The 18,749-nt window shown below is 44.8% G+C and overlaps 1 protein-coding gene across 2 annotated transcripts in view; it reads left to right on the top strand.

The window, feature by feature from the left end:
* The first annotated feature begins 9,350 nt into the window (after window positions 1-9,350).
* Window positions 9,351-18,749, top strand: part of NPAS3 (neuronal PAS domain protein 3) — an 836,449-nt gene continuing 827,050 nt past the window's right edge. For both annotated transcript variants that reach the window (XM_060143810.1, XM_060143799.1), the window contains exon 1: window positions 9,351-9,421. In XM_060143810.1, the coding sequence (XP_059999793.1) occupies window positions 9,351-9,421 (71 nt within the window). The remainder of the gene's footprint in view (window positions 9,422-18,749) is intronic.

Raw genomic sequence — 18,749 nt, 5'->3', positions numbered from 1 at the left:
AACATTTACATGAGAGGGAAATAAACTATTTTATCTCAGCAGTTATTAATTTGGGTTGTTGTTACACAAAGCTGAAGTGATTTCATATACGGTATATTTTACTTTGGTAAGTTCAATATTTCGTTTTAGAAAAAGTTAAAAATAAAAAGTCATAATAGGGACTTCCCTGGTGGCTCAGTGGTTAAGAATCTGCCTGCCAATGCAGGGGACACGGGTTCAAGCCCTGGTCCATGAAGATCCCACATGCCGTGGAGCAACTAAGCCCGTGCGCCACAACTACTGAGCCTGTGCTACTGAGCCTGCATGCCACAACTACTGAGCCCGCATGCCTAGAGCCTGTGCTCCGCAACCAGAGAAGCCACCGCAATGAGGAGCCCGCACACCACAACAAAGAGAAGTCCCCACTGGTGGCAACTAGAGAAAGTCCATGTGCAGCAACAAAGACCCAATGTAGCCAAAAATAAAAATAAATAAAATTTAAAAAGTCATAATAAACCAAGATCTTTGACATCAAGGCACTTTCCAAGTGAAAATGCTTCTTATCATTCTCCAAAATAAAACAAAATAAGATTGGCAAAACTTTGAAATTTGGTTTAGATTTCCCCTCATATATAACTTATAATTCTCAATGAATCTTCCTCAAGTTTTAGTTTTCTTTGACTATGACTACACAAATCACTTTTTAAGAGGGATCATTTCTCAGTCAAAATAAGTAAAATTAAAACAGAGTTATGTTGGTATCTTCCCTTTGTGCAAAGATACATGGATGACATTTCTCTGATACACATCCTTTCTTGATTCCCCTGAGACAAAAAACACTGAAAAGCTGTCTCTGTAAATAAGTCAGCCAAGAAGCTTCTTCTTCTACAACTTCCATCAAATATGTATCTCACAGTTGAGATATAATTCTTGAGCCAGATTATTTTAAATTCCATAATAAATGATTAATTCTTCAGTAGTTTATCATCGCTTTGAGATATGCCTTTGATTATGAATACTAATAACAAGTAGTGATTTAACTTCAAAAGATTGTTACTCTCCTCCTATTTGGTCTGCATCTTGAGCAGCTGTCCAGGGTACTTAAACAAAATTAATTAGTATAAATACTTAAATTACAGATCTTTCCCTTTTTCTTGTGGTTTGTGGGTTTTGAGACACTGAAGATGCTTTGCACAATAACTCAGTTTGTTTTTCCATTTTGAACAAGATTTTAAAATCCTCCAGCCTAAGAATAATGATAAATGATATAGAAAATATTTGTGGTTGCCTGTGAAGCTGTGTTAGAAAGATTGTACAACACTTCTTTGAAAATGGTGTTATGGTATTTTGCTTATGGAGTAGAGATAATATGATTAAATATTATGTCTACATAGAATATGAACTTAAAGGTCACTGACTCCAGCTCTTTATCTGAATTCCTAGAAGGTAGTCATTTTGTTCCAAGTTAGGGAGGCTCAGCACCTCCAGAGGTGGCCCTCTTCAGGTTCTGAACAATGCAAAACCTCTTTCTGCTATGGAACTTAATCTAGCTCCTTCTGAGTTTCATCTTTCCACTGTATTCTCCCCTGCCACACATTCACAGTAAAAAGCTGCCAGGTTCATTTGAGAACAGCCTTGATGAAGCAGTAAGAATTATTAACTTTATTACATCTGGACCCTTGAACACATATCTTTAAATATCCTTTGTGGTGAAATGGGAAGTACTCATAAAACACTTTTGCTACATATGTGTAAGTATCTGAAAAAAATACTCTTGCCATTGTTTTTGTTGCAAGCTGAACTAGCCACTTTTTTCATGGAACACTATTTGAAAGAATAACTGACAAACTATGGGTATTCAGATGTGAGTATTTGACAGACATTTTCTTTACAAATATATTTTTAAATTTTATAATGGAGTATAGTCGATTTACAATGTTGTATTAGTTTCACATGTACAGTAAAGTTATTCAGTTATACATATACATACCCCTTTTCTTTTTCATATTATTTTCCTATACGTTATTATAGAGTATTGAGTAGAGTTCCCTGTGCTATACAGAAAGTCCTTGCTGCTTATCTATTTTATACATAGTAGTGTGTTTATATTAATCCCAACCTCCTAATTTTTCCCTCCCCCAACACCTTTCCCCTTTGGTAACCATAGGTTTGTTTTCTAAGTCTGTGAGTCTGTTTCTGTTTTGTAATTAAGTTCATTTGTATCATTTTTTAGAATCCACATATGTGATATCATATGATATATGTCTTTGTCTGTCTGACTTACTTCACTTAGTATGATAATCTCTAGGTCCTATACATCTTGCATATGATTAATGTCAGAAGTTTACTGCCCTTTGTGTAAAGCTGAACTTCAAGCCCCTAGGAAAGTGCACTGGACTTTAGGAAACACTTGCAGTAATTTTATCTGGTGTCTTTCTTAACTTTGATCAACACAATTAGTCACTTAGAACTGCAGGTGTATTGTTGTAGAATTTAAAATAAATAACTTTAGAGTTGTCAACATTCATAAATAGAGCATGTAAATATTTCATAACTTATCTGGGTAACCATCAAGACCTTTCCCATCTCCAAGGAAGAGAACTTGGGAGAGAACTTAAGAGACTGTCCTCATGGTGATGACTACCTTTCATTGAGTAATTAACATGAGTCAGGCACTGTACTAAGTACTTTACACACCTTATATCACTTAAACCCTACAACAATCCTTTGAGAACTACATATGTTACTAGTTTTACAAAGAAAGGAACAGAGGCTTGGTGAAAATAAATAAATTGCTTGAAGTCACCCAGCTAGTAAATGGTAGAACTGTAGTCAAACCCAGAGTGCATGATTCTTACCCCAAGCCAAGCTCCTGACCACATTTTATTTCTCTTCTCATCTGGTTCAAACCCCAACCTCCCATGCCACTTTTGTACTTTTTATGTAAATCTGTTGTTGCCCTTAGGACACTTTATTGCAATTGCAATAATTGCAACTGCAATTTCTTTATATATTTACTTGTGCTTATAAACCCTTGACTCCCTGAAGGAAGGAACTGTGCCCGAATCCCCATCAGGCAGGGCAAATCCATTTTTGCTGACCTGAATTAATACCAGGTTAGGTTGTGGAAGCTGAGAGAGCTTAAAGAACTTGCCCTTGACCACTCAGTCAGTGTGTAGCAAAGTTGGGATCTGAATCTAGGCCTCCCAACTCAACCCTCTATCTTAAACACTGCAGGTCAGTGGTTCTCAAATATGGTGCCTGGACAAATGGCATCAGTATCATCTAGCGATTTGTTAGAAAGGCAGATTATTAACCCCACCCCAGACCTACTGAATAAGATCTTGTAAAGGTAAGACTCAGAAATTTGTGCTTTAATAAGCCCTTCTTGTGATCTGATGCATGCTAAAGTTTGAGAATCACTCCTCTAGGTGAAAAGACAAAACAGTTTAATAAAAACAGAATGTTTGACACAGCATGGAGTGTAATAAAACTGTTTGATTTGCTATGTGATTAGGTTTATAAAATATCCCATCCTAATGAAAATGAAAAATTCAAGTAAAAACTCATCTAGTATGGTTGTTTTCATTTTGAAAAAAATCAGTCCAAAGCAATGTCACTCCTTCAATCAAGCATGCACTGAATTAATAATTTTACAATTAATAAGAAAATTAAGTGAAGAAAAGAGTCCATTGGCTATTTAAGTATGCCTACTTGGAGGAATCCAGCCAAACAGAAATAAAATTTCCAGTGAGCACTAGGTCTAATTTTCACTGAAACAAAAAGTAGCATGGGCTGCTGGATCTGAGGTGCAAGTCACAACTCACATCTTAGTGGGTCTTTTCAAGTTCTAATTATGCTGACAGTCATAGAAGAAGCAAACTGGAACCAACATTTTGGGACTCCTTTATAATCACAGGTAGATTTAAAATTGTCTCCTAAAAATTAGAGATATTTCAACCCCCAAATCAAATTCTCTATCATGAAAAAATAGGCAAGAGCAATTTTTGAGATTGTTGTTTAAAGACAAATTAGTCTTTTAAATATGTTAAGACAATTTAGTTTTTTTGCATGTAAGTCTAAGTTTAGCTTTAGTTAGATTCTATTGATTTGCACATGCTTTGGAATAATATTACATGATGTGTGAATATTTTAACTAAAAAAAAATAAAACCGTATGGATCTGAGACCCTTCCCCACTCACCAATTTTTTTTTAAACAATTCCTCCTCTCCTACTGCCTGCTGCTGATTTTAGAAAATAGCTAAAAGATTTTCTTCTCTTTTAACTAAACCTCTTCTGTTTCTAGCTATATATTTATAAAGTCCTCTGAGAATTAGTTTAGCATAATAGCTTGAGATATTCAGTATTTGATATAGGTAGTAGTAATATGAAAAAATCCTCAGTACTCTCCTTATATATTATAAGTGGACATACATATATTATAAATAATGATTTATTAGGTATTCTCTCTTAATTCCTTAGTTTCTCTTCTGGAATATTGAGAAAGACATTATTGTGAAGTTCACGTCATTTGTTTCTACCCTGACATTGTAGCTTTGCTTTTGAATGGACTAGGAGACATATTAATCACATGGCAAAGTTAGTAGTAAGAGCTTGAATTCAATTTGGATTGAGGAGCAAAGACGGAAAATTGTTTAAATCAAATATTAAACCCCTCTACAGAATGTAAAATCTCCTTCCCATGATATGCAGGGACCTTAATTTTAGCTCATGGCTTTTCCTACAATGAAGACTCATCTCTCAGATTATTGTAAATGATCTCACATGTTTTCTTTTTTGTGTGTGGGGGGCGCTGTGTTGGGTTTTCATTGCTGCGCGTGGGCTTTCTGTAGTTGCAGCGAACTGGGGCTACTCTTTGTTGCGGTGCGTGGGCTTCTCATTGAGGTGGCTTCTCTTGTTGAGCAGCACAGGCTCTAGAGTGTGTGGGCTTCAGTAGCTGTGGCACGTGGGCTCAGTAGTTGTGGCTCGCCGGCTCTAGAGGACAGGCTCAGTAGTTGTGGCTCATGGGCTGTAGAGCACAGGCTCAGTAGTTGTGGCGCATGGGCTTAGTTGCTCCACGGCATGTGGGATCTTCCTGGACCAGTGCTCAAACCCGTGTTCCCTGCATTGGCCGGCGGATTCTTAACCACCGTGCCACCAGGAAAGTCCTCACATGGGTGTTTTTTAATGGAAAAAAAACCCTCTCATTGAAGCATGATCCCTTCAATAAAACACTCAACTTTTCAGAGTAAAGCATATCTTACCTTATTCATTACATATAGTATTTTCATTCTGTTTATTTTGTTTTGCTTTATCTTTTTCTGATCTCTGTGTACTATTTTATTTTCCTCTTAAATACCTGACCAAAGTAAAGCAAAAATTAGATACAATAAAGCTTTGTAGCTCCTGTCTCCTACCTGTCACTGGCAGCTTCTGACAGCCAATCATGAAAATTCAAAGTCAAACCATTTAACTCTAAGTCAATGGAAATGAATTTCCAGAGAATATATATTTATATCATATGAGCAAAAGGCACAGTTGTACAATGACACCAAGGATAAAGATGTAAATATATAATTGTGGTGGCTGTGTGTGTATCATATGTATGTTTTCAGAGTTATGACATCATAAAATCCTTTTCTATATCTCTATATAACCTAATATGTAGATTTTAGGTGGGGGGAGAAGGATATACAATGAGAAAGTATACAGTTTAATGTTAACTGGAGCCCTTTTGGTTGGATGAGTGCCAAAGCAACTTTCAAAATATTTCAAAACGGCTGCCAGCATGTAAAGATTTTAACTGAAAGAGTAGAGTAATGAAATCTGAATTACTAATGAGGGAATAAACTTATATTTTGCTTAAGGTCCTTAATGAACATGGAGATAAGAAGATGCAATAAGGAATTTGTCTGTCATGCATGCAAACCAAACTTCCAAATTTTTACATGTAAAGACAAAATACTGAAACAGACTTATCACATACATTCTAAGGTAACCCACTGTGCAAGTCTTCTTTGAGTAGTCTGTTTATTTCTAATTTAGAAAAGAAAGTTTCTGGAGGGCAGGAGCCATATTAATTCTCTTAAATATGGACAGTTGAAAGCTTGGAACTTTGAAGTTGAATGTGCTCATTAAACTCTATTTTAATAATATCAAGTATAATTGAAGTAGCTTAAGCATATCTAGTTTCAAATATCTAACAGCAGACCTCACATCTTCTTTCGAGTGGGATAGGTTTGCCCTTTGGGCTTCCAAGAAAAACTTGCCCTCCAAAAAAGAAGAGAAGCAGGATCACATATTTCCAGACCAACTAGTCTGTAAAATAAGTAGTCAATAAAATATAATAGCTGGTCTTTTCTATTCATAGAATCAATATTAAAACAGTTAAAGAAGAAGGGTGATACTGTCTATAAATGTAACTCGTGGATTGTGCAGAAAATACTCTAAAAGGAAAAATAATTTTCTAAAAATCCTTTTTTTGGCAAAAGAGCATTTTATCTGCCTCTGGCATCGTTTAGAATATGAGGGACTGCCTCTGGATCCACCAGATCTAACCTGAAACATGGCATCACATATTGGAGTCAAAGTACACATGGAAGAAGCAGCCACTTGCTGGAAACCTCCACCAACTGGTTGACCTAGATATCAAATGCCAGGCACAGGCACCAGCCCACAACGGGCCAATAATTCAGACATGCTATTTTATAGAAATCCACTGTCTGCATATCTGTTCATTTTAAGCCTCATTGGTCAGCCGTTAACTGGGCTTCCTTTGGCCTATAGTACTGCTGGCCTTGACCTATGCAGTCAGAGAAGGAGAACTTTTCCCAACCCCTAGATCATTCCTGACCTGGCTATAATTAGCACAAACTCCCACTTCTTTCTACAGGAAAGCTTGCAGAGCCAAGAGTTGGTATTTGAGATCTCTTCAGACTCAGCCCTGAGGATGAGAGGTGGGGAGGGGAGAGCTCTGAGACCCGAGTCAAACCGCAAGGCCTGGCCTGGCCACATCTGTGACCTGATCCCGCCACGGTGTCTTTCCACTTAACCACGTGCCCCTACCCTCGCCGGTTCAGTGACTTTGCGTTTGGCCACTGAACAAGTATTAATATCTCTTAATGAAATGCCTTTGAACTAGAAAAAGACCCCTTCCTGGGAAGGAGGCAGTCAGGACCTCAGTTAGATCTTCAACTAACTCGTGGGATCCCTAGCACATGCCACAGATGCTCATTACGATTCTTTTTACGTGCAACATGTGGGGGACGAAGCAGTTTCATATCTCCTGGTATTATCTGCCGTCCAAAGCATTTTCTTTGAGAGGAAAATGGAAACGCAGCTGCGCCGTGGGCCCGGCCAGCCAGAGCTGGGGCTCCCTCCCTCTGGCTCCCTGCGGCTGCCGGGCGCGGGCGGCTTCTCCGGAAACTGACTCGGGTTAGGGGAGCGCAGAGGTTGCTCAGCCAGAGCGGGACGCCGCCGGGGCGCGGACCGGCCTTTGTGCGGCTTGGCTGTTTTCCGGGAGCCACGAGGGTGAAAGGGGAAGCCCAGTTCTGCGGCGAGGGTAGGCGTCTGGCCCCCAGACCTTGTGCCGGCACGCCGGGCTGGGCAGTCTCTATCGCTCTCGTCCTCGGCAACTTCTGGCCAATCGGCCCTGCCTCTCTGGGTCCCAGCGGCCGGCTGCGCCCCAGGCTCAAAGGGTTAAGCAGGTGCCTCGTCCGGCGAGGCGCTATTGGCAGAGGGTCGAGCGGCGCGGCCGCGGCCACCACGCTCCGCCGAGCCCAAGTTGGTTTCGCGCGGCGGGCGCGGCGGCCAGTTGTCCCCCAGCTGCCAGGCCCGGGCCTCTGCGCGCGGGGAGAGGAAGAGACGAGAGAGCGAGATGGGGAAACCAACAGGAGCACCAGCCAAGCTTGTTGGGGGCGGTGGCGCGCAAAAGGAGGGGAGCCCGAGCCCCGCGTCGCGTAAGGGCTGCACCGTCCTCCCGGCAACTCAGGTCCAGTGTCGCCACCCGGAAGAAAGAGGGAGGAAGTGGGGCCACTGGGGGTCCTGGGCAGGGGGTAGGGGTAATCATTCACTCCCATTGGCCCCACCCATTATGCAGGCTATAAGGAGTACAAGTTGTCAGTAAAAGGGCGCGCCCAAACCACAGCATCCCTCCTCATCCCCTAAAGAAACACCGATGTAACAATATGGAGAAGTAACTGGAAGACACGAGGAAATAAATGCACGTGTTTTCTCTTTTTGTTTCCCTGGTGGTTGGAATTTGCAGAGTTCGCCCCAGTTGTGGCTGCTAATTTATTCGTTTCGTCGTTCGAAAGGGGCGTATAGAGATGGGTCATCAGGGGCACACCCGAATCCCTCCAGCTGGACCTGCAGTCCCCACCTCACAAGTTTGTCCAAGACCAACATGCCAGCCCACCAGAAGCTAGGAGAGTCCCTTCTTATAAAGGGAACAAACTCTCCATTGCACAAAAGCGCCTCCCCCCCCCACCTTCTCCTTTGCACACCATCCCTCCTCGATAAGCATCAAGTTCTCCAGTAGTCCAACTTGCAGTTGGCAACCCTCGCGCTGCCTAGTGTACGGAAGACGGGCAGAGAGGGGTCCCGGCCCGGAGGGGAGGCTCTGCGCCCCCATTCCTGCACACGCGGGCTAGAGTCCAGGTTACAGGGAGCCGCGGGAGGCGCGAGCCTGCTTGGATGGTGGTTATTTCTCTAGAGAAAAGAGGGGAGAGAGCGCGCCTGTCTTACACTTGGAGTCGGAAGTGCGCGGTGTGTGTGTGCGTGTTTGTGTTGAGGGGGCGGGAAAGAAAGGCACCCTCCGCTGCCCGTCATCCCCTTGCACCAGCCAAGTCCTCTCTAAGCCTCCCGGTGCATCCTTCCTCCGCCACCCCCTCCCCTTCTTCCCTCAGCTGGGCTCGCGCAGCGCAGTCGGAGCAGCCAGTGAGAGCAACATCCTGGAAAGAGGGGGGAGCACCACCGCCCCCCAAAAGGGAAAAAAGGACCCACCCTGACACGTTTTGCTGTTTGCAAGTCCCTCGCACGGCCCCCCCCCGCACCTCCTCCTTGCGCTTGCGGCCCCCCCAGCCCGCTGCGCGCACATCAAAGCGCCTCTCCGCCGCGCACAGTGGCCGCGGCTCACTAATGGGATTGCAGGCTAGTGCCTGGCTCCGCTGCTGCCGCCGCCGCTGCTCGCGCTGCTGCTGCTGCCGCCGCTGCCCGAGCCCCAGCCCGAGCCCCCGCCAGCCCGAGCCCAGAGCCGCCGCGCCCGGGGGCCGAAGCCGCGGCGATGATCCGAATCTTTCCGGATTTCAGCGTGCAGGTGACGGCCGCGGCAGCCGGCGGGGCGGCCGCGGGGGTGCCGGCCGGCGCGGGCATGGGGAGGGCCGGCGCCGCGGCCAACGGCACCCCGCAGAACGTCCAGGGCATCACCTCCTACCAGCAGCGGTGAGTAGTCCCGCCTGGGCTGGGATAGTGCCCCCGCTCCGGGGTGCTGGGGTGGGACTCACTTTGCCTCCTGTTTTATGCATTACAACACACATGCACATCGCCAGGGCTCACTTTGCTTGCCCCTCGTTCTACAGATAAGACAGGAAAAAATAATTCACAATTCGGATTGAGAGGCACTCCAGTGTACTGGCGAAGTCAAATCAACCTTTGCCTTCTGCCTGGCCCCAAATCTAGAGTCTCAGCCCCGCGTAGCCAAGGAGTTACAGCGAAGTCTGAGGCACAGAACAAGGTGCTTTTGCAAAGTTTGGGATCCTCGTCCCTTTCAGCGGAATTTTCTCAATGCTTCTGCCGGGTGCGGACCCGCGCTGACGGGCGGCCAGGGGGGCAATTGATCACCTGAGGCTGATTGATCATTTGTTTCCAAACAGAATGGGAACAGTTTTCACGTGTAGCCGTACACTTGCAATTCTACATAATAGTGTTATCATGTCACCTGTTACTACAGGGAAATACAGCATGAAATCCGAGTCTCCTCGGCGCTGTTAAGTATTCATCTTAAACGTATTATAATGCAAATGCGTAAGATTCAGAGATGCAAGTTAGGAAGCAAATTTTACAAAGTTAGGTTAGGTGGGAAGAAGGAAGTTTTAAAGTATTTATTGTTTGCATTTCCTCCAAACATTTATGGATTTAAAAAAATATGGTTGTGACATTGAAATAGTAAACATTCTTTGATTCAGTTAGGAAAGAAAGGGGAAAAAAATTACCACCACCACCAACAGCCCTAGAACCCTGAAGTTTTTCCTTAAGGACAACTTGAGATGTTGCAAGATTTTATCAAAAATGTAATCCACAAAAATGTGCTGAGAAATACTAACGATGTAGTATGAAAGGTAAGCTTCCCATTTGTGGGGCTCAGTTTTATAGAAGATGGGAGGAAAAAAGAACACATGAAAGTGTGAAATTAAATATTTGTGTTTCCCAGATTGCATACGATTAAACATCTGAGAGCTTTGCCAATGGCATTTAACTTAAAATATACACAATGCATAATTCAAATAACACCTCCTATTCTTACCTTGTATTTCAAACTTCATTGATTTGAGAACCTTTGATTTGAACCAACAGTGTTTAAACTGAAAAGGTTAAGATAATCTATCACTGCCATATTTTGTGCCTTCTAACCAGTGGCTCAGCAACCAGAGCAGGTTTTGCATAACACACTGAATGTTTTCCAAGTTGATGGCCAGTATTGCAGATATTCTGTAGAAGACTTCATTATATGCTCTGAGTATTGTCAGAAGTTTAAAACAAAGAGTCTTGAAAATAAGTCAAAAAGAGGCTATTCCTTGTCAAAGAGATTTTTAAATTATTTTAGTCTTGTTTTACTTCAGTGATTACAATAACCTTTAATACAAAAGATCTGGGAATCTTTCAAACATAAAGGACCAGGAAAGAATTAGATTTTTCCTTTTCATGGTTCAGGTATGGTTTTATGGTTTTTTTTTTTGTCACTTATAAAACATTTAAATGACAATAGAATCCAGTGATCACTTTAACTAGGAAGTGCAGGCAATAGTCACAATAGTGTGATCTCTGAAGTAGGGAGTCAAGGGTCAGAAATGTCAGATGGCCTTTGGATGATTTCAGGGACCTCCAGGGAACTTCAACTAACCCTTAAGATATGAATTGGGCGTAAGAGGTAGTCATGAACTTTCAGCCTTTATGTTTACTCTCTGAGTGTTGGTGTCTTTCATCATAAAGATCTTCCCAGGGCCAATTTCCCTGCAAGTCAGGAACATGCAGGGGTAATCCTCCATGGTCCCGCACTCAAACGCCGAAAGCTGTACCGATGCTTCCACCTTCATCTTTGAATTTGGGCCACTTTTTCAAGTCTGAATCCCACTGCAGTTCTAAAGTCTAAAGCTTTAAAAATAATCAACTCTAAACTCTAGCCTTTGGGATGTATTGTTCCCTTCTTCTCTTTTTATGTTCTGTCATATTGACAGAAGAGAAGGTGCTAGTTGTGAAAAATGTAGCTCTTGGTTTCGTTACTCAGATATGATGACACCTGTTACTGCCTTTAATTTTAGTTAATTTGGGGACAGGGGAGCGAGTCATGTGGGGCAAGAAGATTATTGGCAGGGTCTGAGTCACAAGTCCCCTGTCCTCTGGAATTTTATTGGGAATGTGGGCCACCTACTTGTTAGGCTGAAGGGGCTGTGAAGGGCAGACTTAGTTTCCACCTCAAGACCTGGATCTGTCAGAGTGAATGGCGACAACATTCCCCCCTGCCAAAATTTGTTTTTGCATTAACTTATTTTGGGGAGTCTAATGAGGGAGTGACAGGGGTGGAGGGTTTTCAAGCAAAGAGTGGCCTGTTGGAAGAACACAAGCTTCTCTCATTTGTCATCTTTGGGTAGAAATGCCCTAAGCTGGCCGTCCTGGAGCCAAAACTTCCAGCAGGCAACTTTTTCCCCTCCCTTCCAGCCCCTGTCTATCTTGTACTCAACGCTCTCCACTTCATTTTTCAATCACTCTCATCTTCTCCTACCTGTAGAGTGTACTCCAAAGACAACTCAAACACCATCATGCAGATTAAACACGTCTGTCATGAAAAACACTTATGTTTCCAAGTTTCTAACTCTCAGCCCCACTGTACTGGAATGGCAGAACTGAATGGGACCCCTTTGCAGGTCTATTTTTTTCTTAAGTTTAAAGTAAAATGCAAAGCCTCTCATAGGATTGATGTTTTTCGTCCGGCTCTTTCATTTATTCAAAGTGGGAATGCTTTAAGAGTCCTTTCTACTTTCCTGGGTGACACATGACTGACCCAAGTCTCTGCCTAAAAAGCTGCCCACACCCAGCTGAGCGGTTTAGTGGAGAAAACGCTCTGACCAGGGGCTCCCCAGGCAAGAGGATTCCAGCATTGGCCCTGCACTGAGTGGCCCTTTCCCTAGGCCTCGCTGAGCTGTAAAATAAGGAGGCGACTGGGCTGGATCCCCGAGGCCCGCAGTCCGGTCGGGTCTCAGGTCCTATAAGCCAAGTCGAGAGAAGCGTTTTATCTAACTGCGTTTAAACTCCTGGGAATTCACGTGTGAACCCCGGGGTCTGCAGACTTGCAAGTGCGTGAATAATGCAGCTGCTCCGGCTTTGCAACGCTGCTGAGAGCGCTCGAGCCACAAGGTGCCTGTACTGCCGCTGCACTCGCTCACGGGGCGCTCGGGGCCGCTCCGCCCGGACACCCCCACGCGCTGTCCCCGGAGGCGCGCCCCGGACGCCGTCCTGTGAAGCCCGCTCCCGTGGCCTCCCAGCTCCTCTCTCTGTTTCTTTCCTCCTGGCCGCGATACTCCAGAGAAGGGAAGTGTTCGAAACTGCAACTGAGTGGCGTTGTTGCGCCGGCAGCGGAGCTTCCCAGTCCCCGAACGCGAGAGAGAGAGAGAGAGAGAGAGAGAGAGAGAGAGAGAGAGAGAGAGAGAGAGAGCGCGAGCGAGAGAGAGCGAGAAAGAGCGAGCGAGAGAGCGAGAGAGAGCGCGATCGAGAGACCGAGGGAGAGAGAGAGACAGAGAGAGAGGGAGAGAGAGAGAGAGATGGAGAGAGGGAGAGGGAGGGGGGAGACACGGAGGGAGAGAGACGGAAGGAGAGGGGGAGGGGGGGAGAGAGGGAGAGAGAGAGAAGAGGAGAGGGAGAGAGAAAGGGGGGTGTCTCTGTGCGAGAGAGCGCTCTGGAGCAAAGCAGCTGGAAAATGCCCAGAAATACTTTCACAGCGGTCAAGCTGGAAACCCCCTGCGCGTCCTCCCCGTCCCCGCCCCTCCCGACCTAGGTCCCCCACGCCCCCCACCGGGAGGGTGTGTACCCCACCTGCCACCGGGCCAGCTCTGGGTGGCGGTGGTGGGGTGACTGCGGGGGGTGTGGCGGCGCGCGAGGCGAGAACCCGGAGGCGGCGGGGCCCTGGGCCTGGCTGCCCGCGGGGCCGCGCGGCCGCCTCCCCCCCCCCCCGCGCCGCCGCCTCCCCCTCCTCCGCCGCCGCCGCCGCCGGTCGCCTGTCTCCGCGCTGGGCATGTCTCGGGAGCCGGAGCGGCCCGGGCCGCGGGGGCTCTGCGGCGCATGGACGGCGGCGGCGCCCGGAGAGCAGGGGGAGGAGAAGGCGCAAGCGGCGGAGGAGGCGGCGACCTGCGGCGAGAGGCACCGGCGGCGCGAGGGGACGGCCGGCCGCCGGCGAGGCTCCGGCCCCACTACTTTTCCGTAGCCTCCCGGCCTCAGCAGCACGGCCACCGCCGCCGCCGCCGCCGCCGCCGCCGCCGCCACGGCCAAGGCCACGGCCGCCGCCCGCCTGGCCGCCGCTGAGCGCCGCGCACGCCCGCACTCACTCCCGCCACCCCACGCACACGCACAACCCCCTCCCGCCCTCCCCACGCCCCCCGCCCCAGGAGGGGGGAGAGAGGCAAAAAGTAAGAGAGGAAAAAAAATAGCAGGAAGATGGCGCCCACCAAGCCCAGCTTTCAGCAGGATCCTTCCAGGCGAGAACGGTAACACTTTTCTGTTTATTGAACCTGCCGCCGGGGCGGCTGCTGCTGCTGCCGCTGCCGCCGCCGCTGCCGCCGCCGCCGCCGCCGCCAAGGTGGCGGGGCCCGCTCCGCAGCCCGCCTCTTGGGCCGCGAGCCCGCGGGGACCTGGTCGGCGGGCTGGCGGCTCCGCGCTCGCTCGCGGTCCCCGCGCGCATTGTCCGCCCGCGGCGGCTGCGGCAGCGGCGGCGGCGCCAGGCTTTCCGAGCGGTCGCACCTCCTCGGCTCGGCGAATGAAGTGACTCGCTGACAGAAAAAAAAAGAAAAAAAAAAAAAGAAAGAATGAAAAAGCAAAAAAGAAAAGAAAAAGAAAGAGAAACAAACAGAAAAGAAGGGGCTGCTGTGTGAGTGGGAGCAGCGGAGCGGGTGGGGGGGCCGGGGGATCCCCGGGGCCGCCGCAGGTCCCTTGGCAGCTGCTCTCTAGGAAGGAATGAGGCTGGGGAGGGGGAGGGAAGGCAGGCGAGAAGGGGGAGGAGGAGAGGAGAGGAGGAGGAGGCCGGGGGCGGGGAGCGCGGAGCTCGCGCCAGGCCCGGACGGTGTCGCCGAGGGACTGTCTCCGCGCGGAGCAGCTAGGCCGGGCCGGGCGGAGAGAGGCGCGCGGCCGCCGCCTCCCTGCCGCCCAGGCTGCGTCCCCAGCCTCGGCAACTTGTGGGTCTCCTGCTTTGCCCTCTGTTCTCCTCTCATGCCCTCCTCTCCACTCCCTTGCCCCCCACAGAAAATAAGGAAAAGAAAAAAGAAAATCCTTCAATCCAAATCAGCAAGCCAACAGCGAGATCCAAAATGTGCCAACAGTTGGAGCATCTCTGCCCCGTTAGTTACTGTTTGGGGATCTGTGTTTAAAAAAGTTCCTGGTGAGAATTGCCTAGCCAGGCAAGGAGCTCAGCCGAGCATGTCTGTTTGAAGTTAGTTAAACCAAAGCCAAAGGGAAAGGGAGTTTGTATTCAAAATTTCCTTAACCGTCCTACGTGGATGGCATTGTTAGATTTCGGAGTAACTAAGCACCCCTCCGCCCCACGTGGTTTTCCCTCCTGCTGTCCACCCAGCCTACTTTGTTTGGAATCCTATTTGCTATTAATTGGCAGCGTTAATGACGTTAATTGCATATAGCATATTGGTTTGAGCAAAGTGAATATCTCTCTCTGTCTCCAAGGAGAAAATGCTCAGTAGGAAGTATGAAATGTTACCCATTGAATCGTGAGGAAAACAAATGCGGTTAGATATATGCACCCCCTGTCCCCCCCACTCCCGCCCCCAAGCAGCGATGTTTACTTTCCTCACAGGCTTAAGTGAACTTGAAAAGAAGATGAGGGCAGTCCGCAGTAGCAAGACTTAATTATTATTACGTGGGTAGTTTTATTTTTGGTACAACGTAGCATTTAACCTATAGTTTACATCAAGAGGCGGTAGGGAGATATTATTAAACAAGCTATTCCTTTAAAAAGCTTCAGTTGCACTGTTGCTTGTTTCCTCCATACAGTAGGGACCGCAGAATTGTCAGGATTAAGGAAATAATTTTAAGTTGGTACTTCAGTGACTCATTCTAAACTCTAGCTAATTTCTATATAAATCATGTACCTGAGAATAAATCATACACAGTCCAGTTTTTAAAGATGTTAAAAGTGAGTAGCATTAACTATCTGACAACTCAAAAGCTAAAACGAACATTTAGTCTTAGTGTTTTATGAGAATTCACGTATTAAGTACTTTACTCTTGTAGGTAGAAAAATTATGTCTCAGAGCATCGTGCAAGGCTTTTAATAATTACTTCTTATTTAACATGATGATGAATACTTTTTGAAATCAGAAGTTTGTAATTGATTTCCTCCGTTCTTTCCTTCCTCTTTGCCTCCTTCATCCCCAGTTCTGCTGGTAGTAAGTGTATTTACTGGGATGGCCCCAGTAATCTCTCTAGCAGAGGCCTATTTGTGTGCCATTTTGGGAATTTCTCTGAGATGGGAATCTTGAAGATAGAATTAATTTCTAGAGGAAACTTCATAGCCTGTGCATGAGCGCGTTCTTTATCACCTGTCTCCATTTGGCATTCGAAGAAGGTAAATCAAAGTGCGCGATTTGTTATTCTGCTCCACTTGAGAGCTGAACTAAATAACACTTGGTCTGAAATTCTGATTGAAGTTGTAGGAGGATATACTGTATTTAATTTAATGCCCTTTAATAGCATCTTCTTGTTCAGCTCGGAAGCTGTCATTTTAAAGGTTGGATCTGAGAAGGTTTAACCTGTAGGGAGAGGGAGTAGTACTAAGGAGGTAGGGGCAGAAGGAGCGATATAGAGGAAAGGAAGGAAGGACTTATAAAACTAAATGTTTTCAAACAGTAATAACCACAAACTTGGCCCGTTATCCAAACAGTTGTTTTATGCCCCAAGGGTTCACTTTGTTATTAGGGTTTTAAATGTTCTTAACACTTTAAGTGTAAACATTACACATGTTAGTTGATTTGGTTTTGTAATGAGAAATGGGAAGTCAGATGGTTGGTTCAGGAGGGGTGTTTTTCATAGTTACTTGCTTCAGCTAAGTAGTCATTTTACCTTTGTGTGCACTTTGTGCCGGAACTTACTGGTTAGTAGTATGATTTCTCTGTAACGGTTGAACACAAATATGTTTATAAGAGATGGCTTTCTGTGGACATGCTTCAAGTGATCTCGCTTTTCCTTAAAAAATGGTTTCCAAATCATTGATTTCATAAAGGCATTTACGGACACTATTCTTTACTGCTTTTCAAATATACCAGTAATCAAAAACTTGAAAAAATACATCTTTTGAATTGTCTTGTTGTTTATTTATGACATATCTGACCTGAGTTTAAGAATACAGTACAAAAGTCATTTCCTTCTAATAATGTTTACAGAGTAAATTTTGGAAAGAGAAGCTTTTTCTTGATAATGTCTTACATTATTATTTAGTATTCCTTAAATTTCTCTGACTCATACACACAAAGTGTCTCTTTGGAGCCTGAAAGAACAAGTTGAAAACCTTGTGCATTTAAACAAAACAAAAAACAAAAAACAAAACAAAACTCCAATAGGCTGCAAATTATATAGCACTACCACAGAGTGTTTCCACTATGTGGATGTATAACCGAGAAAATTAGACAGAAGTGTCAGGCATTCGATATGCCCATGCTGGCTTTGCAAAGCATATTCCATTTGCACAGGGCTTTTGGTTTAAAAAGTAAAGGTGGTGGTGGAGACTTTTTTGGAGGTATTTCTTCCTACAGTGTAAGCTTAAACACAGAGTGATAAATAATGATGTGCGCTGTCTAACACTTGCTTATATATAAATAGCTCCACAAGATTGCTTAAATGATAATCGAAAATATGAAATAGGATGGCCTTCATATCACAAGGCCAAGGGTCTACAAATGGATAAACTGAAATAATGAAATATTTCCAAGGCAACAGACTGTCAACAAGAACTGTAATGCATGGGCATATCATAGAACCACCAGAGAGGATATTAGATTGTATAGCTCTGGAGCCAGGAGTTATAATGACCTTCATTACGTAGGACCCTCCCACATTACAACATCCTTTCATATTTCCAATTTCTGATTTATAAATTGAGAGACACAAAGCTACTTCAAATCTGTAATATGCCAATTACTAGATTTGATTTGTTACAATGAGCAAACTCGAATCCAAGATTATTTGATGCTTTTGGTTTTAAAAAAAAAAAGTTACATGAGTTAATTTTTAGCACCTAGTGGTATTATGAGTAAAGTTTTAGTCCCTGTGTCTTTAAAATATTCTTAAAAATATGACTTATTTTTGACTAAAAGTTATGGGGAATTAATGTCTTGTTCAGCAATGAATTGGTAAGAATTATATTGCAATTTAAATATAATCTACACATTGTAACAGCTTGATATTTTTGGCAATATGAAGTTTGAGTTTTCCCCAGAATTCTTCTACACAATGGTTGCCCCTACCTACAATAGATCTATTTTATGGGAATGCCAGAATTTCCATGAACCCCTCAACTCTTCTGGTCTGGCCCACTGGCATGTTAAAATTACGTCTGTTTGAAACTGGACCTGATGTCCAGGGTCCCCTGCTCTGTGGTGAGGTTTTCTATGATGGTGTATCTGTACTGTATATGCTTTTGTAAAGCAGAACTTTTGCGGGAGGATTTAGGCAGTTTAGCTTTTATTCAGTTATTTTTTAAGCTGTTGAGCTTTAAATTTTGTGGGGTATTTGCAGGGGATATGTCACAGAGATTTCTGAATCATTCCTGGTGATGTTTTTCTCTGTAAACTTCCTTAAGTGCTTTATTATTATTACTAATGACCCTTAGATAGTCTATTTTTCTTTTCCTATTTTTTCCTGCAATTCTAGTGATTCTCTTTCCTGTGCAGAATGCCACTCACTAAATTTAAAGAAAATTAAGCACACGTGAGAGCATAACTAGCCCCTCCCCTGTTATGTTTACATGGCTACTTTTTCTATATTATAGCGTTTCATCTCTTGAATTAACTTTTAAAAAATTCTGCATTGCTGTTGGCTTAGAATCTAACTTCAAGTGCTTTATCAACATTTCTTAATTGCATACAATGGGTAAGGCTGAAACCTAGTGTAAGGGTTAGTATGTTGAAAATTTTAGTTCATTTGATTAAATATTAATTTTAAAATTTAAATGCTTCCAAAGTTGCTCATAATGGAATATGTGAAACTTTAAATATTTAAATCTATACTATGATTAGCTAAGAACTTCCTGAATTTATGGGAAAATTCAGTTATGTTTGCT

This window comes from Lagenorhynchus albirostris, chromosome 1 (genome assembly GCF_949774975.1).
Source record: "Lagenorhynchus albirostris chromosome 1, mLagAlb1.1, whole genome shotgun sequence".
In the NCBI taxonomy this organism is placed as follows: Eukaryota; Metazoa; Chordata; class Mammalia; order Artiodactyla; family Delphinidae; genus Lagenorhynchus; species Lagenorhynchus albirostris.
This window is presented reverse-complemented; position numbering and strand designations above follow the sequence as displayed.